General features: G+C 40.7%; 1 protein-coding gene across 1 annotated transcript; it reads left to right on the forward strand.

Annotated features, from left to right (window-relative positions):
* Positions 1-387: 387 nt before the first annotated feature.
* On the forward strand, positions 388-9,359 carry LOC103808656 (homer protein homolog 1-like; the record flags this gene model as incomplete). Its single annotated transcript, XM_009081455.1, has 3 exons — positions 388-504; positions 2,175-2,255; positions 8,434-9,359. Coding segments are annotated over 3 exons (387 nt in total), but the record flags the coding sequence as incomplete, so codon positions are not given.
* Positions 9,360-23,072: the final 13,713 nt, after the last annotated feature.

Genomic DNA, 23,072 nt, shown 5'->3' on the forward strand with positions numbered 1-23,072 from the left:
TAAGGTGATGTGACATTAAAAAGTGTCAGATGGAGAGGTTAGTTGGACAGACCTCTGTTTCATTGTCAGGTCATTACTGTTTCTGAAATGGTAATTTAGCATATTCCTTAAAATTTTCAATTATTAGTATAAGTTTTAAGTGATGTTCTTTTCAGCCTATAGCATAAAAACAAAATCTGTTACTTCCAAGCAGTCATAGCAACCATTTTCTGCTGAACAGGTTGTTAAGGAATTTTATGCTGACTTTGTAAGAAGACATTCACCACTTTAATCAACATAGGTCACCCAGAACTAAGGGTGTACTTCAAATGCAGCTACTGATGCAAAGAAGTAATAGTACCTTGAACAGGTTGAAATTAATTCTGTCTGTATTGCTTCTGCTTTTTTCAACGGGTGACTGAGCTAGAGTGTGTGAGCAGCCAAGCCAATGCAGTCCACACACATAAAACAGAATTAAACCAGACAATACAGGAGTTGGAGGCTACACTGAAGAAAAAAGAAGAGGTATCGGCTAACATTTGTTTTTGTCTTTCCTCCTACATAATTTCTAAAGCCTTTCAATAGTAAGCTTGTAATGGCTGGGAAAAACAAAAACTCATTTTTTTTTCTATAGATGTTACAAAGTAAATTATTTTGGCTTCTTCGAAATTGTTCATAGTTTTTCCATTTATATTGTTACATCAGTACTATGTGGAGTTGGGTATGTGAACAACAACAGCAACAAAGTATGTTTTCCTGTTTGCTTTTTTCCAGACATTCCTGTCTGCTAAAGTAAGTCATAAGTGGTTCCTACAGAGCAGTCACCATGCTGGTGCAGTCCACATTCCTTAAGAAAGGGAGGTATTCTAAACATGCTTTCCTTCATATGGAGAGCAGGATTTGAAACAGGTAGATCAGTGCCTTTCTCCAGCCAGTCTGTTTTTCAGGCTCTGTTGATATAGCTGACTTTTATGATACATAAGATCATCCCTTTCCTTAAAAGCATGCCAAGCCCTCAGCCTGAGACTTGATGATATTTATTGTGCCATCTGCCTTGGGCTGGACCAGCAGCAAGAAAATAAAAGGAATTGGAGTAACACCTGCCCTGGCACAGGTCCCAGAGGAAAGCAGATTTGTGCCAGAGAATGATCAAGAATCACTCCTTTATGGCTGGGAAAAAGGAGGTGGAAGCAGCCATGTATGAAGGATTATTTGCCCCATGTAAGACCAGGTCCCTTGAGCCCTCCCTGACAGACACAGTGGGCACTGGTGTGTGTCCCTGGAGGGGACAGTGTGTCTTGCAGCGTCTTCCCTCAGTGTTGTTAGGTGTTTCCAAGGAGGATGCAGGAGAGACACAGTCATTACATAATATCATCTCAAAATGGAACGAAGCCTTGTCCAAACTCCCTCATACTTAATAGATTAGGCTCGGGTTGGTAATGTTTCCCATTTTGTTGCCCATTCTCTTCTGAATTGTGCTGAGCTGTTGGCTGCAAAGAGTTATTGCCAAAAGGAGTTCTGGGAGGTGAATATGCCCTCTGGAGAAAAGTACTTCTTAGTTTTGAGTTTGATACCTTTTAGTTTCATTAGCCATTTCTGTTCTTGCCTCCTGAAAGGAAACTAAGAACAGGTTTCTCTTCTGTTCATTATTTCACCTATATTTGTTGTTTTTATACCTTACTACTTTCTTCTTGCTAGATTAAAGGTAGCATTTCCTTGAGACTCTTTTTTTACACAAATCAGTGGTCAAAGCAGGTAATTTTTTTGATGCTCAGCCCTGTGACTAGTGACATAAAAATCAGTTCACATATGAAAATTGGATTTCTTTTCTTGAAAAACTGAAGAAGGTTAGATTCTAACAATTTAAAGTTGCTTCTCTAATTACAAGAACCCTTAATTTTCCAGGATAAAATAATTTCAGATCTCTTTGTGTGGGAAAAGAAAACTTGGATTTTCATAAAAGAAAATGCTTGTCTGTATTGTTGCTCATTCACAATGGAAATGCTGTTTTGGGACTGTGATTCAGGACTATTGGGAGCAGGGCTTAAACTTCATGTGCTGTGATGGGCTGTGGCCAACTGCTGGTTTTGGTGTCATTGCAATGACTTGCTCAGGAGAAGAAGCAGCAGCAGATTACCTGCACTGAGGCCAAGCCAGGTGACATGTTTCTAGCTAGGTTGTTTCTTCTTCCTTAGGAAATTGAAGGATTGAAGCAAGAAATTGAAAATGCCAGAGAGCTCCAGGCACAAAGGGATTCTCTGACCCAGAAGTTACAGGTGAGCTATAATGCATCATCTTCATTTAGAGAAAAGGGAAAAATAAGCATCCAGTGAGCAGTTCACATCAGCAACTTGTGCTAAGTCTCTGTAGGTGCCAGATAAATGTGTTAGACTGCACTGGAAGTGCTGGGTTGGGATGATCCGTAGGAATTTGTATCAAAATTTCTCCTTGCTGTGAGTTGTTATTGTTTACCCAAGAAAACAGACCCAGATTTCATTTACAAGTACTCGAGGGTAGCAGACATCCTTCATCAATACATATCCTGGGCAGTTCTGGTCTCATTTTCACAGCACTGTCTTTCCATAGGTCTCATGTGCCACTACACCTGTCAGTCTGTGTATCACCAGGCTGGGATGAATTTGTGTTCAGCTTTCAAATGTGCTCCGAGATAGGAAAGGTTAAAGCATTTTCGTGTAGTAGAGTCTTTAAAAACACACTTCATCATTTCCTGGAATTATTTAGAAACACTGTGCTTTTATTGATTTTTTTCTGAGGTGTTTCTTAACTGTGTGTAATGCCAGATACCTGAGACTACTGGAATCAGTGTGCCCTCAGTGTGTCCTCCCTTGCTCCATCCAAGCTCCTGTTTGTCTCTCACTTCACTGACCAGACAGCAGATAATCACCTCCCTTGTCAAACGTGCCTTTGGAATGAGGCTGACCCAAAGATTAGGTGGAATAAACTCTGGGTTCAGACTACAGAGTTTGGTAAGAACTGGAAAACTCAGGCATTAAACAACTCCAGACCCAAAGTGCTGGAAGGTGACCCTCACTGTTCTATGGCTCAGCCACAGTCGTAGAATCATAGAACTTCAGTGTTGGAATGGACCTTACAGATACGTGCCTTTGGAATGAGGCTGACCCAAAGATTAGGTGGAATAAACTCTGGGTTCAGACTACAGAGTTTGGTAAGAACTGGAAAACTCAGGCATTAAACAACTCCAGACCCAAAGTGCTGGAAGGTGACCCTCACTGTTCTATGGCTCAGCCACAGTCGTAGAATCATAGAACTTCAGTGTTGGAATGGACCTTACAGATCAGATCGTCCCATCACCCTCTGCCATGGGCAGGGACACCTCCCACCAGACCAGGTTGCTCAAGGGCTCATCCAACCTGCCTTTGAACACTGCCAGGGTTGGGGCATCCACTACCTCCCTGGGCAACCTCTGCCAGTGTCTAGGGGAGATGCTCCAGTCCTCTGATCAGCTTCATGGCCTCCTCATAGGGAAGTTGCTCCAACAGTTCATGTCCTTCTTATGCTGAGGACACCAGAACTGACACTGTTTTCAGTCACACTGAAAAAAGCCCCATCAGATCAGCCACAGCTTGAAAAACATAAAGCAGGTATTCTTTGAAATGTGTGGCATAAACTGGGGCTTCCATGAATCACATTTTAACCTACAGAATAAACCAGATAAAATCAAAATGGGTTAATTCATTTTCCCCCATTCTTAAGCCAAATCGTTTGCAAAAAGTATGTTATTGCTTTGAATGCTCTTTAAAGGTTGTTTTGAATACACCTCAGCTTGCCTGTTTCAAAAATTTTTGCAGGCTTTAGGTAGAAAATGGGAGTTCTCAGCTGAAAAAGCACTTATCTGAGGGACTTAAAAGGGAGATTATTACAGCTGGAAATTGTTCCAGCAGTAGCATATGCAATAATCTCACTGTAAGATCATATGAAAAGGAATAGTGAGCCAGGAATTAGTTATCCTTAGCCAGCAGAATTATGAGAGAATAGTAAGACATGAAATATTAGGAAATGCTAGTTTTTATAAAATTTTGCCTTACAAAGTCAGTAGTTTCCTTTTGGTATATTTATGTATAAGTCATTGAGAGCAGCCCTGCAGAGAAGAACTTAGAGGTGATGGTTGATGAAAAACTCACCATGAGCTGCAGTGTGCACTCGCAGTCCAGAAAGCCAACTGTGTCCTGGGCTGAATCCAAGGGAGTGTGGGCAGCAGGTCAAAGGAGATGATTCTCCCCCACCTGGAATACTGCACACAGTTCTGGTGTCCTCAGCATCACAAGGACATGGAACTGTTGGAGCAAGTCCAGAGGAGGCCACAAAGCTGATAAGAGGACTGGAGCACCTTTCCTACGAGGACAGGCTGAGAAAGTTGGGGATGTTCAGTCTGGAGCAGAGAAGGTTGTGTGGAGACCTCATAGAACCTTCCAGGATCTGAAGGGACTCCAGGGAAGCCAGAGTGGGACTTTTTGTTAGGAACTGTAGTGATAGGACAAAGGAGAATAGCTTCAAACTGAAAGTGAGGTTTAGTTTAGATGTTAGGAAGAAATTCTCCCCTGTGAGGGTGGTGAAACATTTGCAGAGGTTGTCCAGAGACGCAGTGGCTGCACCAAACCTGGACTGTTCAAGGCCGGGTTGGATGGGGCTTTGAGCAGTTTGGTCTTATGGGACGTGTCCCTGCCTGTGTCAGGAGGGTTGAAACTAGATGAGCTTTAAGTTCCCTTCCATCCTAAACCATTTTATGATTCCATGATTCTATGTCTTTAGTAACCAGATGGTTACATTGTGAATATATGTCCATAAGTCACATTGTAGGTGATCAGTTTCTGGAAAGAGTTTTATATGGTTCTGTTCAAGTAAATTTAAGCTCACTTAGGATCTGAGTTAAGAGTTGCCTTACTTAAGCTTTAACCTTATTCCTGACCTGATGCAACCCATCCAAAAGATCTTGAGTCTGTACTTTGCTTTGATTACCGTCTTTCTCTGAGCCACTTCACCCTACATCTGTGACATCAGTAAAATGGTGTTTTCTTCTCTAGCTCCAGACTGTCTCACATCTGTTCACTTACTTGACTCATTTGTTTTCAGGGTGATTCTCTCTCCAGGGTTCGTATCTGTTTGTTTCACTCTTTGTTCCTGTGCTTTATTTTTCCCTCTTGTGCTTTTCAAGTGGATTATATAACTCTAAAATATTTTGGAATATAACCTGTACAAAAAATGCTATGCAAAGAAGTTATTACTTCAAGGTGTATTACATTTCTGATGCACTCATACCGGGGAATTAATTAGAAATCAATTATTGGCAAATTCCTGTGAAGACCAATATGTTATCACTGTCGAGGTTAAGTATTGGGTCCCTTGTTGCTTGGTAATTTCATTAGTAATATAGAGAAGTCATATCAGTGAGTCACAATCAGTGTGACTCCCCAGTAGGTCAGAATATCTTTGTTAGTATGGCTGATTCCTAGATTTAGCTGTGGTGTATGGTGCAAGTAGTTTATTCAGATCCTTCACTGAATTCCACAGGGGATTGTTACAGTGCAAACAACAATGCAACTAATAGTAATTTTCTAAGAGAAAACAGTATGAGAAATCTAATGCAAGAAGAGGTTGAAAAAGGTGTAAAATGCACTCTGCAAAGGGCCTGAATGTATCAGTTCATCGTTAGATGAGATCAACAGCAAGTAGAGGGAAATGACACAACTAGGGGTATAGGTTACATTACATGGACACCTCTCCACTTCTTCCAGTCATGAAGCAACAATTTGAGGTAGACTGATTTGAAATAGGAAACTGCACACCAGCTGCACATGAATTTACAATGCAATAACATAGCAAAAAGCATTAATACTCATCTAGAGTAAATATAAGGATCGAATGTAAATTTGGAAAGAAGTGTTTTCCAGAAATTAAAAGCAACAGCTCTTGGGATATTTCAGTTCATGAGTGTATGAGGAGGCCCTGAAAGCTGTTCTTCAGTGCTAGAAGGGGCCAAGGGGATGCTTTCTTCAGGCCCAGATATCACAGTGTAAATCCATATATGTATCCATAGATTTGTTCCAAACTTCGATCTCAGGGTCAGGTCCCCTTTCCTCACTGGCTTCCCTGCTTACAGAAATTAATTATCTGTTGAGTAAGAGCAACGGCAAGGAGACACCCTAGAGCACACAGATTTGGTGAGAGGAAGAGGAGCAGTGACAGGAGAAGCAAGATGCATGAGCGAGTATTGAAAACCAGCAGTTTTCTATGAGCTAAAGAAAGGACTGGCATTCCAACAGAGCTGAGAGGACCTTGGATTTCTCTTTTTGTCCTGTGCTGCAGTCACTTGACCTCAGAGGGTCTTGAATCACTACACCAGGTACTACTTGGCAGGCAGGAGTAGGCTCAGTGAAGGAGAGCCTTTGTATGGTATGACTGGTTTATCACCAGTTAGCTTCTTCATTTGTAGTCACAGTGGGGTAGCTAGTCACTACATCAGCATGTACGTATTTTATTTATATCATTTCTACAAATGCTCTTTTCAGTTAGCTTTTCCTAGTGCTTTGGCAACTCAGTACTCAGTAATCATTCAGTACTAATAGATTAACTCTTTTCTTGGTCCTGGCAGCAAGGGGTAACTCCTGCTCTCAGCTGTGCTGGTCAAGAACAGTGCCCCAAACTCTGTAGTTTTTAACTTGCCCACTTACAAACAAGAAGTAAGGGAGGTATTCCAGTTTGGCTTGGACCCTTGGTTCCACAAGCAGCCAGAGTTATAAGGAGATGAAGGTCCTGAGGTTCTGCCTTCTCCACCTGCACCACTGCTGGGGGTCCCAGAACTCTCCCACACTGCAAAGGCTCAGAGCTGAAACTGAGCACTGGCCACATCACCCTATCCTCCTCTGGACAGGAATGCAGTGGTGTGCTGGTTTGAGCAGCCTCATACTAGCCTCTGTGAAGAAAGTTAACTCTACTTCAGCTCAAACCAGCACAAGTGGCCAATTGATGTTGCTGTCAGACCCTTCACAAGCGAAACCCCTCCTGGGCCATGGACATTGTTACACAAGGCTGCTGTTTTTTACCTGTTACCTCTTGAATGCTCAATGCATTTTCTGTATGGGTCAAGTTGTTTCCTATTGTTAGCTGAGATCTATCCGGTGTAAACATGAACCTATTTCTTAGCTCTAAGGGAGACAGAAGAATCAGAGCAAAAACAGTGGGAGAGTTGGAGGGCTGAAAAAGGAGTTGCTTGGCTGGGAACAGTGACTGCTGCCAAATCTCCCTCCCTGTTCCTTTGTAAAACTAGTTGCTGTAAAAAGAGCAGACCTGTTAAAGCTTTGTGACACAAAGCCACTGTAAAGGGAAGAGGTGTTGAAAAAATGCTACCACACATAAATATGAATTCACTGCACTTTTCCAGGGAATGGCTGCACAGGATGTATGGTGCACTACATACTCTGTCCCTCTACTGCCTTTGAAAGTGATTTTCATAACTGAAATTACAAAATTTAGCATGAATTTTCAAGGTATGCAACACATAATAAATATGACAAGTAACAGACCCATGTGACTGCTACATTAGCAATTTGAAGGAAGAGAGAGCATCCAGTTTGCACAGGGCTGTGACCTCCCTCCCCTGTCAGGTGCGAGGTTAGAGCTTTAAGGAGTCCCAACAGGCTGATGCCAAGGGGCTTCATCTTGTGAATGAGCGCTGATCTTGCTCAGGGTCAGATCCCCTTGGCTGTGTCTAACATGCTGCCCCTTCATTTTTCCACCTGCTGTATGGGAATGGTTTGCCCATACAGCACTGGTGGCTCACCTGCTGTCCCTGCTCCCACAGCTGTGCTGCTGTGGGCCTTGCAGGTGGGTGTGAGGCAAGATGTGCAGCTTGCACCGCCTGGTTCAGATTTCTTAGAGTCAGTGTCACCTTGGCACCAGTCTTGTAGGTTGTGTGCCTGTCATGATTTCCAGACTCACAAGGCCTGTAATGTGAGGCAGGAATAAGTTGGTGCTTCTCTGTCCATGAAGTTCTGAATGGGTTTCTGCATGAGAATATTTGATGGGGACCATGTCCTTGAGCAATTCATGTAGTCTAAGTCAGGGCATACTTGAACTTAAGTAAACCTCTGAGAAGCTGTTTTTGTTAGGTGGTACATTTCTGAATGACAGAAGCAATAACATACCCAAACCAATATACCATTTGTTCACTGGCTAAATTTTATGCCTCTCCAAAAGTTTCTGTCCTTCAGATAATTCTGGAAAATGGAGGAAGTGGCAGTACATACACAATTGTAACAACAATTCAGGTTTTGGTTTTGGCTTGGTGGAAAGTGTAAAGGGTCAGAAACTGTTTTAAAAACCAGTTGGTAAAAATAGCACACGAGTACCGGCAGGAGGTTAGACTGCTTTCTGTCTGCAGACAACACATTAACATGTTATGTATTCTCTCTGAAGGAAGTAGAAATTCGAAACAAAGACCTGGAAGGCCAGCTGGCTGATCTAGAGCAACGTCTGGAGAAAAGTCAGAATGAGCAAGAAGCTTTTCGCAATAACTTGAAGACACTTTTAGAAATTCTTGATGGAAAAATATTTGAACTAACAGAGTTACGAGATAACTTGGCTAAGCTAATAGAATGCAGTTAAAAGAAAATGGGATTTCAGTGCCAATCAGCTTAAAGATGCACTGTCTCTCTTCATAGGACTGTGTTGGGCTCTGCATCAAAGTTGCACAAAATTAGAAAATGCTCCTCTGAGAGGGATTGTTTTAAATTTGAGTTGTATTTCAATATAAAATTTAGAACTCAGCTTGTAGCTAGTTGAAGAAAAAACAAACAAACAAAAAAACCCACTTGAATTACAAATTACCTCCTTGTACATCATTGGCCACACTTGAAAGATATTAACAGTAATTGAATGCAATCCTTTTCTAATGATCAGTGATGGAAGAATTAGCAGTGTCCCAGGCCACGTCCCCTTTTTGTGACAGATACAGCATAGGTTATCTGCTGTTTTATTTATTTGAGACATTTAATTGCCGTGTTTTGTGCAAGAATTTAGTGATGGCAGCCCTGCATTTTGTTGTTCATAATAATTTCTCAGGATACGTTGCACTGTGGAGAAGCAGTGCCAGTACCAATTTATTATTGCCAGGAACGAGAGAGAGTTGCATCTTTAATTGAAAATGAAGTTACTATAACTGCTTGTATAAAGTTCTTCATTTTTGGTTTTTTTTTTTGGTTGGTTGGTTGGTTGTTTTTTGGGTTTTTAAATAGATATATATATACTGGAAGATACCGTATTTCTTTATGGAGCTTACTCTGGTGTTCTACAATATTGTCCGATGTAAGGTTTACTTTTCCATATGAATTCCATGTAATTACAGTGAGGTAGTATCTTCCACTTAACTATATTTTGAAGCCAACCAATGATGGAAGGTGAGTCCCCCAGAGGGAAAAAAAAAAAAGCCCCAACCCCCCTAAGAATTTCAGATGTAACTTTAAGCTTTTAAATTTGACCTGCACAGATAAGGAGGAAGCGCCAGTTGTTTGTTTCCTGGCCTTGATACATATATTGAATGTTTGATTAACTGTGAACCTGTTCTGCAGGAGACTTTTTTTGAGAATGTTAGATGAAATTCAGGTTCTGTGAATAATGGCTTGTGGGGAGCACTGTTTTGTTACAGACTGCATTAAGGGCATAGAGCTATTGCAAGGCATTGCTCGTACACTGAACTTGTCTGGCCAAGAAGGCTGTTTCTTGAAGTTTTGTTGTCATAGCGAGTTGAAATGAAGACATGTTTACTCTTTTATGGGTCTTCATATCACATTCTTATCAAAACTACACCAGGCAATATTCTGAACTGTTAACGTTTCAAAAACAGGAAACTGAACTCAATTATCCTCAGTGAGCAGGTTTTAAAGTTGTTTTGATGTAATTTTAACAGACTTTTGGCAAACACACGTTTCTTTATACAATAGATTTATTTAAAAGAAACCCAACTCTTTGAAAGGTAAGCCAAGTGTCATATGTCTTGCATCACAGTGCATTCTTGCCATAAACTGCTTCTAATGTTGAAGAGGGCTTTTTTAAAATGTATGAATGAGTGTCAGACTTCAAAGAGTCGAAAGATGCACGAACCTTTCTTTGCTCCCCAGATTAATTTGAATGTTAAACATGAAACCTAGCTGCTTATTAAATTTGTACAACACGATTTTCTTCACTTAGAAACTGGTATTCAAAACTAGAAATAGATAAGTTTGTTTTCATGTCTGTACTGTGTGTATATACCATATAATACGCACGGGTTGTCATTTATACTGGAAGTACACGGTTTATTTCTAAAACGGTTTTTTTTCTCCTTACCAGTGATTTATCAGGTCTCCCCTGACTAGTCAGGGAAGTGGCTTAGGTCGAATGCTAAACTGTCATGTATTATATGGTATGTAATATACACAATGTTTACGTTTTCTCCATATTTTTAGGGTATTTTCTCACATTTACTAAAAGGGTGGGGGGAGCTTGTTTCATTGTGCTACTGGTTGAATACTTTGTGGTGAGCTACATGTTTTTCATTCAGGGGATTTTAGACAGTAGTGTGTATATCTTCATCAGGTCCAGATGAGCAGTTACAGCCAGTTTTTAATTTTCCTGGGGATATTTGGGCCTGATTCTCCTGCCACTTGTGCTGCTGTAAACCAGATGTGTCCTTGATGTGATGTCAGCAACGTTCCGTTGGCATGACATCTGTGGAAGTGCAAGGAGAATTCGGCCTGCCAATGCTCAGTGGACATAATAAGGATGAAGAAAGAATAAAAACACATAAAGTTAATGATGGAATAAATGTAATATTATTTTTAATGATATTCTTATTCTTCTTATTATTGACATTTTTAAAGATATGATGTCATTTACGTGTTGGGAAAACAGTGGACAGAAATATTTCCACTTAAAATTTTGTGAGTATGTGTGGTACATGAGCATTTCTATGTATAAGTACACACACATATGTATATACAGAACATGGAAAAATTTAGATGTGCACATTTTTAATATTTTCCTATTGAAATTAAATTTAAGATTGGAAATTGATACTTGAGAATTTCTTTTCTCATAGAGTAGATATGCTTCATTTCTGCTTTTTTTTTTGTAACAATATGATTACCGAGGGCTGCACCTTTGAATTCCCAGACAGTTGCCAAACATAAATATGGGATAAGGTGGACATACGTGCACATATAAATAAAATCCTATGTCTAAGACTATTTTTAATGTTTATGTACAGTAGGTGAGTGTTTAGAAATTGTGATCTGAAGTTCATACTTGGGTGGCTATGCCTACTGTAGCCTCTCCACTTCTGTTTTAAGCCCGTTTGAAGCATTACTGTCCCAGAGACAGGTACTGTACATTGTGTCTTTCTTTGATGAAACTATGGGGAATATGTATACAAGAAAACTGTTCAGTACTACAGCCTGAAAACATGACCGTGAACTTGCACTGGAGAGGAGAGCAGTCACTTTGTGTGTAACTCGTCACACAGTGACTACAGCCTTGTAAAAAAAAAAGCAAAACACAACAAAAAAGAGAAAAGAATTACCATAAGCCTCACAGAAATAGAAAATTGAAATTAAAAAAAAAGAAAAAAGAGAAAAAAAAAAGAAAAAATGAAAAATAGATTTTTTAATTTTGAAATACACTTGCTGTTGTCTGGAGAATGTACTTTTACTCTCTTTTTTTTTTCCTTATATCTTTTTCAAGTATGTGCAAGTGATAGCAGCAGCTACCTTAATCTTTCAGGTGCTACTGGATTTTGCATTAGCGTGTTATGTTGTGAAATCCTGACTTTGACATAAAAGATTTTTTGTAAGTATATCCCCGTCTGGATAGCTAGTTTTTGGAGTGTCTTGTTCATAATCCATATGCCTCAATGATCCAGAAATTGCATTTTTTTTTATGTGGACAAAGTAAAAAATGTGTGAATTAAACTGTCTGTTACAGACTGGGAATTCCTTTTCCTGGCCATCCAGGAAAGAGGAGAACAAAATGAACTGATAATGCAGAAATGCTGTTACAAGGTCTCTAAGAAAATACATTTTCAGGTAAAATATAAATAAATAAATAAAGGGCTAAAACAGATGTTACACAAATAAGTATCGTTTAATGCTATCTGTGGCATTCCCAGGATAATTCCTTTAAAGAAAACCCTGCAATCAATTAAAGGTTAATATTTTGGAATGCGTCTCTTCAGTTGTGAGAGGTTTCTGATTTCTGCTCATTTTTCTGCCCAGTTAGGGATTAACTTCAGGTTTACCTTCAACAAGAGGCTAAACCTCAATTTGTTCTCTCACCTCGTATATTCTGTACTGAAGTGGCTGCTGAACAGCTCTGTGAACAACACATTCAGAAGTCGGAATCAAACCCGTTTTTCAGAAATACAGCACAGAGAGAGGATCGGAAAACTGTTGCAGACCTTAGTTCTCTGCAGAAATGTGGATGTCAGCAAAAGCACTTAGCTTGGTTGATTGCAGAAATCTTGGATCTTGAGGCCAAAGATGAATCTGGTTAGTGATTAAGTCTCGATGTCAAAAGAAAATTTTTTTTTAAAAAAAAAAGGACCATCGAGAAACTCCATCCAAACGTGCACAGTTCAGTGTCAGTAACTGGACGTGCCAGAGAAGTGCACACCTGTACATTGGGGTTTTGTCTTAGGAAATGGACCTGACTCTGCAAAGCAATGTTCAATTGTCTTGTTTACATTTTCTTAGTAATGCTGCATATGTGCACTACCTCTGAACGGTGCTAAGCAGAGACCACACCATGGAATAACAGATGTTACTGAAAATCTCTGGTTTTGCTTAGTAGCCTTAGTTCCTTGTTTTACTCCACTTACTCCAGACAAGTAGGATTAATTTTCCCCTTTATTTTATTGGGAAGAATGAGCAGAGTTTTGTGTTAGATCCCAGAGTCAGTTCAGCTCATGTCCACGCTTCTGGCTGTGCAACCTCTCCAGAAAGCAGGTACGAGTGCATGTATCACAATACCTCTAGTTACTGTAGACAGAAGTGGGTTTTCACATCACATGGGGATTCATAGCCTGCCCACCACAACCTCTCAGGGACCTGTAGTGGCCAGTATCGCCTCTGCACTGCTGGCAGCTCACCCTAGGACCAAAGAAACACAGTATACCCGCTTTCTCCCTCACTGCTGGGCCTGGCACAGGCAGAGCTCAGCTGCAAGGATACATCTGGCAGTTTGCATCACTTTCAGATAAAGGCATGGGAAGGGAAGTCACTATCAAAGTTGGTTTAGATTTGGAGTGGGGCAGAGCGGGGAACGCAGACTTGAAAAAGATTCCCTCGTGTAGCTGTAAAATAGGTTTGCATAGGGAAGGACAAACCAGCGGGAAGGATCTCACTTTCCGTAGGTGTTCACATCACGCTGACGTTGAGCATACCTGGCTTGCCCCAAAACTCCGCTCTGATTGTTACAAGCTTCTCAAGGTCAGCACTGGGGATGTGTTTCATGAACACGGCTGAAGTCCTGACAGCCTGCGAACCCCATGTCCTTTCAGTCCTTTACCTTCACGGGTCTAGAGGTTTGGTACTGGTGTTAGCCATCAGTAGTGGTTGATGATGCTCCCTGGTTTTTCCTGCCATCAGTTCCTATCAGCTGTGGTGTTTGTGTAATGGAATTCTGAGCTGGGTTTGGGGTTTTTACTTTCTTTTAACTTTGAAGTAGTTTCCAACCCTGTCCATCCCTGCTCTGGGGATTCTCATCCAAGCTTCACCTCACTGCATGAATCCAGCAGCGTGTCAGCTGCTTTTGCTTCCATTAGATTGAGAATAGCAACCTAGATGTTTTCTTGGAAGAGAGCTTGCATTTCTGTGACTGTGGTAATTCTGGAAGAGGAAGGATTTTTATTCCCAGTAGATCAAGAAAGAGGCAGAGCCCAGGACCTTCACAAACAATGCATGCATCCAGGTGCTAAGGGGAGACGAAGAGCTACACTGACAAGGTATGTTTAAGTATGATCTGTGTGTATGGATTTTCTCCTGTTGAGTTCAATATGGTCATGCAAATATTTGCAAGGTTAATATTTTCAGAGAGGGAAAATGACCTTTGAAATTCTCTGAGTCTGGATTGTATTTTGTTAAATGATCGGTGGAATTGTCTCAAAACAAAAGAAATGTGAAGCAAAATGATCTTGTACTTGCCTGCAGGAGAGACATCACAGCCCTTACCTGTGGATGGAAATGCAAACATTAAATCTGCTTTCTCCACATCTGAATATACAGTGATCTTTGCAAGTCCAGCAGTTTTGTTTCTGAGGAATCTGCAGCAATGGGAACCAGAAATCTATCAGTGAAAGGCACAGCTCTCTTTGGCTTTCATTTAGTGAGAGGGGCCAGGAAAGTAATATGTAGTTGAGCAACTCCAGTAGTATCTGGTGTGAGCATCCTGCATCAAGTCCCTACTGCGCAGCCTCAGTGCTACACCCTGCTAGCTGCACTCGAGTGTGTCCCAGACGCAACCTAGGAGGGCTTGTTGTCCTTTGCTCAGAAGCTGCTGGTTCAAACTGTAGCCCTGTCATTACCAGTTGAGCCTTTTTGCTCCAGAGTGTTCTGCACTCTGGAGTTTTGCTTGCAAGAGGAGAAACCAGAGAAAATTCATTCTGCGTAACTTAAAGAAGCAGAGTAACATGTTGGTTTGGCATAAGCATCTTTCCCCCACCTATTTGAAAAAAAGAAATTATGAAAGCTTTGTTTGAGGTGGTTGTTGTTACCATTTGAACCTACAAGTCAAAGCTTTTTTTTTTTTTAATCCTATATTTCTTGTGGTTTTCCTTCCTTTTCTGTCAATGTTGTTTTGCCTTCTGCATAACATGGATCAACCAAGCACATGTTTATAATAAATATAACAAAGAGCTAAACTGCTTACAGAATGGGAAACATAAATATGCAGTGTCATGCTCATCCAGCAGGCACATCAGCAACCCCAAAAACCCCAAATGACCCACAAAAAAAGATACCTGTCAGTGTGGGGTGCTGTCTGTTGCACAGACAGCTCAGTCTCACAGAAGGAGCTGACCAGCCGAAGATGCCAAAAGAAGAGGCAGTGAGGAAGCACTGGGGGTGTGCTAAACAATTATTACTGAAACATGCCACGAGGAAGTATTTTGAATCTGTATGCAGTTCTGGGCACCACAATACAGGAAAGATACAAAGCTATTAGAGAGTGTCTAAAGGAGGAACATGAAGACAGCGAAGGGCCTTGAAATGAAGCCACATGAGGAGTGGCTCAGGTCACTTGATCTGTTCAGCCTGGAGAAGTGGAGACTGAGGACAAACCTCATTGCAGTGCAGGGACAGCTCTGATCTCTGCTCTCTGTGACCAGTGGCAAGATCTAAGGGAATGGCCTGAAGTTGTGTCGGGGAAGGGTTAAGTTAGGTATTAGGTAAAGATTCTTCCCCCAGAGGTGTTTGGGCACTGGAACAGCTCCCCAGGGCAGTGGTCACAGCCCCAAGCCTGACAGAGCTCCAGGAGTGTTTGGCAATGTTCTCAGGCACAGGGTGTGATCCTTGGGGATGTCCCGTGCGGGGCCAGGAGTTGGACTCAATGACCTTCGTGGGTCCCTTCCAGCTCTGAATATTCTGTGATTCTGTCTGAATCAGAGCTGTATAAGAGAGCAGTGCAAGTATTTTCAGCAGACGGAAGTTTGTGTGCTATTTCCTGATACTGCATTGCACAAATAGGAAATCTCTATAAAGCACATGTAACTCCTCAAGTCAAAATACAGAAATGTATTAGGATTGGCAGGTCTCTTCAGAAGAAACTGAGCTGATTTTCCTGCTAAAACAAAGGGATATACCTGGCATCAAAATTTCCCATCCAGCCAGAGGATTTCTGTCATTAGCTTGGACCAGAGACAGGTCTTTTGCAAACATTGGAAACCTCCGTGAGAGAATCAGTACAAAGATGAGAGCAGATCTCTGTACAACTGCTGCAGTGTGCCTGAGTCAGACTGGGAAATCTGTCCACAGGACTTAGTCTGGACTGGCAGGTTGTACAGCGCTGTTGTTTCGGAAGGTTTTAAGGGAATTTTGACTCTTGGGCCAAGTTGCAGTATTGAAGCTGTAACAAGGACATAGGTAGCCAAAATCCAGAAGGAAATAATGCTTCACAGAGCACAGCAGAAGTCAGTTTTGTGACTGAGCAAGCAACCACACCAGGAACTTCTGCTGTGTCCAAACATGAATCACGTCTGTCACCCTGGCAGTGAGGAGGGTTATACTTACAGAATAAGAGCAAGCAGATTCACCAGCATGTGAGGCTGGTTTTACAGCTCAGGAGTCGCTACTGGGGATTATTTGAAGTCTCTTTTGAGGTGCTGAACCAGAAGAGGGGATGTTACTGGAGGCAGTTGTCAGCTGAGCTCCACAACCGCCACAAGCACAGTGCTGGGTTTGATGTGGCATAAATGTTGGCATAGAGCTACTTGGAAAATAGTTAGGTGGTGACAGTAGTGTGTCAAGGGATCAGGATTTCATTGGTGGCTCTGGAAGGTCTTGACAGATTTAAGTGAAGAAATTCTAATTTACAGTATTTCAGGATAAGTTTTTTTTGATGAAACTCCACAACTTGCTATTGCCATTGTGTATGGGCTAGTGGAAAGCACTGTAGTGTCCTGCTGGGAAACAGCTAGGCTCCTGCCACTGGGCGAGCTCCAAAGGAAGCAGAAGCTAAATTTTGCATTCAGACACTTAGCCAAGCTGGTACTGATGGTACCAAACACTTTTTTGCTCAGAAGCATCCCTGAAACCTTGAGCATCCACCGAGGACTGCAGCAGATTCATGCACCTGGGCCTCAGAAGGCAGAGTCTTTAGCTCTGTTGGGCAGCTGGTGGCTGGGAGCAGAACCCAGGCTTATCCCAGATGGCTGATAGTGCAGTCTCAACAAATGCTGGCTGAGACACAGAGTTCATGCCCAAAGTTTCTTCTTGCAAATTGAGATTAAATGCTGGAAACTTGAAGGGTTGGGGTTTTTTTCTGCAAAATGGGGCATAGCCTTGACTTGGAACTCTAACTGCTTTTGAGCAGTTAAGTGTGTTTTAGATGTAATATATGTTAGTTTGTATACAAACCTAAGAAAAGCATGTCCTGGTAGGCAATGTGTGGCTCATATTCTCCCTGAAAACATAGCCTAAATAGACACCTTTTATTTTATTTCAAAAAGAGTGGCAAATCTAATCTCCTGAACAGAGATTTGCTCTATCATTCAAGCATAGTTAACTAACAGTACCTTTGACTGAAGATAGTTCCTGCACTCCTCCCATGAGTTAATGAGAGGAGACATGCTCCAGGTGTCACTCTGATTGTTTTGACCCTGTCTGCTGGCCATAGGCACCAGAGGAACAGCCCATGAATGGCTAGACCTTGCAGAGGTCAACAGCCTGACCCACTGAGAACAGGACTTAAAGCTGAGTGACAGAGCAAGGCAGGAGTATGTGATGGGACACATAAAATGCTCTTGCAGACTGGGCGGGAATAATTGGCTTACACAGTGGTGCTGGGCAGAAGAAATAATGACCTTATGTTTCAACTTGTTTTGCCTAGAGAAGCCTTCAACCAGTAGGCACTGCAGTGGATCACTTGGTGTGACTTTCCAGCAGCAGAAATCTTTAGGAAACCATTACAGGAATGACAAAGGTGTATGTGGTCTGGCAACAAAATTATAGGATCTGTCATTTTTATTTGTTTTCTAATACTATAAAATTTTATTTAATGCCAGTTCAAGACCTTTTTAACATGTCATTAAAAACCGAGAGCAGTGTGCAATGGTTTCCTTGTCAAATTGCTTTCACAGGACTCTATCCACTCCAACAGTCATTTTTACTCACAGCAAGTGAGCGTGGGGGGAAAAAAGGCCATCACTTTTTGATGCTTCAAATGAAGTTGATTCATAAAACGTCTGTTGTGTTGTTTAAATTGTGCATTGAACATGCATGGCAGTTTGAGCATGCACTGATGATTTTTGTATGCTAAGAACTCAGTTACATTCTTACTGAAATTTAACGGGATTAAAATAAAGTACCGAGGAAGAAAAAGTATAGTTAATATAAGTGCTTTGTATGAATTGCATGATTCTTCAACTTTCCTTATTCCTGTGACTTTTAAACAGTAATGTACAAGAGGGAGTGTGATGCAAATCAGAGAAGTTGTTAAGATAAAAGAATGAAGTAAACAGTGACTTTTGTTTGAAAGACCATGAATGTGCTTGGCCTTATATAAGCAATATGGGGTGTAGTGTGATGTCTCAGAGAAGTCTGCAGCCTTCCATGGTGAAGAAGAGAGTGACAAGAAGGCAATACAGGTAATTCACCTGTGGCACAAGTATGTCCAACAAACATCCCACAGACAGAACACAACTACAGAAGGAACAGGGATAAGACAGCAGATTCAGAGTGATCTTGAACATAATTTTTGTTTGGGTTTTTCCCCCCAGACTTTTGGTTGATTAATGATGAGTGAACCCCAGCACCAGCACAGGCAGGCAGCAGCTTTAACAGCACAGGTAATAATCTCTGCCTGTTTTTATCCACCAGCCCTTCCTCTGGAGGCAACAATTCAAGGGAGATGTGCTGTCCTTTGAGCTGATCAAAGTCTGGACAGTGAGCATGACTGTGGTGAAGATTTGCATAAAGTTTAGAGAAAGTAAGAGATACTGAGAATCTTAGTGCAAAGGGGGAAAGGCAGGAAGGCACCTCCATGGGAACAACTCCGCAGGATGGAGATTGGGACAGAAACTTGCAGCACTTCTGTGAGCAAGGTAGGTCATGTGCTGATGCTGCCATAGCTTCCTGGTAAACCTCTGGGATTCTTTCCTGCTGTAGGGCAGTCTGTGTCAGCCAAGTGGTGCTTGTAACAGTTGAAGAGCTGACATGGTACATCTAAAATTTACAGAGACCATTTTATCCTTAAGTATTTAAGTACCCAACAGGTAAAAACACAATGGCAAAACTAACACTAGGCTTAGGTGATCTGTGACACAAGCATACAGCTCAGGCTGTGGTGGTGGCAGTGACACACTGGTGGCTTGGTGCTGTGGAGATTCAGAGACACTGCATAAGTCCAGGATTCATGTAAGCTCCCTCCTAAGGCAGGAATAACGAAACCTGTAAAATAGGCTTCTCCCTGTAATGGGAAGCAGCAGCAAGAACTGCTGAGGAAAGGAACAGTTCATGGGTTTTGGAAAGAAATCTGATGAACTCACTTTCCATTTTTACTTCTCTCCCTTGTCTCCATTGCCTCTGTTGAGTATAAAGTGGTGGAACAGAAACAAACCCTGCATATATCAGTGATTCCCATGAGAAAGAGGTGCTTTAATTCTGCAAGTTCCAGGCCCAGTATTTATTTACCATGTGCCTTTGCTTTACATCTGACATGTGACAAACAGGAAAAAGAATAAATGATGCTTCTACCCATCTCCCAAGTGTTGTACAAACATTAAGGCCTATTCTAAGTAGCAAACCGCTGCCTTCCAGGTGTGCCAGCAGATTGACTAACTGCAGTTCTGATGGAACATTAAATATGCTTCTGATCCACAGAGATACCCACAAGAGTCATAGAAAAGAATCTGCTCATCTACTGAGGCCAATGGCAAAAGAGACACCAGCTAATGGTAACAGCAGAGCAGGATGTGTGCAGGCACCACACCAGGGTCAGCATGGGAACAGACTTCTGATACAACTACAACTCTCTTGAATCAGTAATGATCCAACTTGCATATCTCAAAACACTTTTCCTACTTACTCTAAGTGTTCTGCCACAACCCAGAATTAACAGCATGTGCCATTATCACCCAACATGAAAAACATGAGCAGGAAACCCAAGCCAGACGGGCCTTCAATTTTGTGTAAGGCATTTTGCGGTGTAGATTTGTAATGCAAATAACACCTTTGTTTCACATCCCTCAGAAATCTCCTATCTTGTTTTCTCAGGATTTTAAGTGTACTAAAAGGTTCCTGTTTCAGATAAGATACTCATTTTTTCCCCCTCATGTTAAGGGACCAGCTGGGCCTAGACCCTACCTGCACTGCACCAGAAACACAGATGTGGAGAGGAAACAAGACAAAATACAAACACATCTCTTTCTTAAGCTTTATGTCTACATAAATAGCAACATAAAATAGCTATAGGAATAAAAATATTACCAATAGAAAGGAACTCTAGCTTGGGACAGAAATGTGATGAGGGATCTAAGCTCTTAACACTTGTAGGTTTAAACTTTTACCTTTCTCCATTGCACTTCTGTCTTGGGATTAAGAGATGGAAAGTGTACATGACTGGTATTTAAGCACAATTATCTTGCATTATTTAAGGGCAAGATTCTTCTTTGAAACCTAAATTGTTTTATGAGACTTCACTGTGTTCCCTAAATACAATCCTTCCCTGCTGCAGCACAGCTTAGACACAATCACATGCCATTAAGCAATGACAAGCAGCTTGAGGAGTTAAAAGAATAACCATGGGAACCTAAACTGGACTAGATCTGAAATTCTTTCAGTGGGAACCGAACAGTACTAAAAAATATTTCCTTAATGTTGGTGACGTATTGAAAGTTAAAACCAAGACAGTGATCAAATAAATATCCTTTAATAAAGAAAAGAGGAATAATTTTAAAGCACCAAAACTGTGAGTATGATGTTACATCGCATGTACAATAAGGTGAATGCAGTACTTTGCGTACAGGTTGAAACTTCTGAATCATGATAGTAAAAAAAAAAAAAAAAAACCACCATGAAATACACAGCAATTAACTTGCATTGCAGAAAAGCTGCACTAAAGAAAAAAAAAAAAGACCAAAAAGCAGAGTTAAAACTTTTTTTTTTTTTTTAGTTTTTAGGTATTGCTAGAAATGTTTGTTTAGTTTTTAACCTTGTTTTTTAAAACTTACTTGTGCTTAATACTTTATAACTTTGAGCATTTTCAGGCATATTAAATTTGCAGAGTTGTTTACAATAAAATATGCATTTAATATGTCCTCTTGAATATAATGGAGTTATAGAACTTTCTTAAAGCCAAGCACAATGTGCTAGTAGTGTCTGAGTCTACCAATAATATTGCACAAAGCTAGTGAATGGAAGATTTCTTTGCTGTTGATTACTTCTTTTTTTACTCAACAGGCTTAACAAAGAAGTTAGTTTCATTAAACTTCCACTTGGCTTCGTTCGTGCAAGACAACTTGCAGCCACCTGTATTTCTTAATCTTTCAGTTTATGGTGATGCATTTGTATACACTTAAGATGAAATTCAAAAACATACAGCAACAACACGCTGAGAGATGTTAAATGAATATCCCCAATGCACAACACCCTATTTCCCCAGTTCAGAAATCAAAAATATGTCTGTAATCTAAAAAACAAGTCAGTCTAATTACTAATTACTGGATAAGTGACAGTCTCTGACATAAAATCTCTGCAGAGTTTGGACTATACTCACCAACAATCATAATCTCGTTTACTTGTTTCAAATAGACACCCTACTGGTTACGACAGCCTTAGACACCAGTTTATATAATGCTTCTACATCAGTATTAGACACTCAGCAGAGTAAAATCCATCGCTTGGTCATCTTCCATATCAGAGGTACAGAGCATTCACATTTGAGCATGGAAAGATGACCTTTTCTGTCAAACTCTGAAGCTCTGAGCCACAGAATATAGAAGACCTGAATCACAATAAAAATACATCAATGTCAGGTTGCAGATTCACGACAGCCAGAGCTGTGAGTTTTGGATTAACAGTCGAACTGAAAGGGAAGTGCAAAGAACCCTATGTACAACAGCCCCTCCCACAAATACACTGGCATGCCCACCCTCCCTTAGCCCTCCTAAAAATTCTAATTTTAAGTATTTATGTATTAGGCAGCAATTAAATATAAATTCATTCTGTAGGAAAATTTAAATTACAGTATATTTATAGGTTAAAAATAGCCATTGCTGTACTTCTTACAGCACTGATAGCAACATGTCAATGTGCTTATTACACCAAAGAGCAATTTGCAGTCAAGTTCAGGATGACCTGTCAGCTCCAGTAGCACTGAAATCATGCAACACACTCTCCCAGTAAGGTGCTTCTGTTACTCCTTTTCTTTGCAAGAAGCTTTTCTTGTTCTTAACATTAATTCTGTAGTAAAACATAACACATTGTCCGTGCTTATGGAATCATTACCAGAAATACATCCAGGTAATTTGATCACATAAGCCCTGCAATGAAAATAAAACCTGATCACACACATGAGCAACCTTGATTTACAAATCACACTCTTGCAATTCAGTGCAACAAACGGAGTAAGGGTAACATCCTCCAACAAAAGTTTCTCCCTCTCTTCTCAATAAGTTGCATCTTCAATAATGAGTCTTGTCATTACTTTAATATCAAACAGTACAGAATATAGTGCTTATACTCAAAACGATTCTTTACAAATAACGTAGTGAAGTATGTTGAGTTCTATCCCCAATGCAGCCACAAAAGAACACAATATATAATCATACTAATTTATTTTACAAGTGTCTGGTGTACGATGCAGACTGTCAGATTTAGAAAAAAAAACCAAACAACAACCAAACTTAAAGGTGATGTTTGAGAAAAATAAAAAAGCCTTCATCTACCCTAGACAGATAACTAACATACGAAAATACAGTAAAGTGAATAAGAGTATTGGTCATCTGTAAAGGATCTGGAACCTCTGTCAATGAGAGCATGAAATTCGTGTTGATACTAATTCCATTTCAAAAGCCTACTGCTGTTTACCTTACATTTTGGTAATTTTAACAGAAACTGAGCATTTAGTTTCTTGTTCCCACTCACAAAAGATTTCTCAGTCCTTACATAAGCATTTCTACAATAAACATTATGCATTCCAACTCTTTACCTCACTGGATCAGTTACACTATAGTAAAAGTTCTAATTTGAACAAAGAAGTTTCTAAAAATGGAAAAAGCCCAAAAGCTGACAAACTGCTTAAGATAAATAACTAGCAACAGAACAATGCAGCCACAACAATGAAATGAAAAATACCAGTAACAGGCAGAAAGG

The sequence above is a fragment of the Acanthisitta chloris genome, unplaced genomic scaffold, assembly GCF_000695815.1.
Source record: "Acanthisitta chloris isolate BGI_N310 unplaced genomic scaffold, ASM69581v1 scaffold1729, whole genome shotgun sequence".
Lineage (NCBI taxonomy): Eukaryota > Metazoa > Chordata > Aves > Passeriformes > Acanthisittidae > Acanthisitta > Acanthisitta chloris.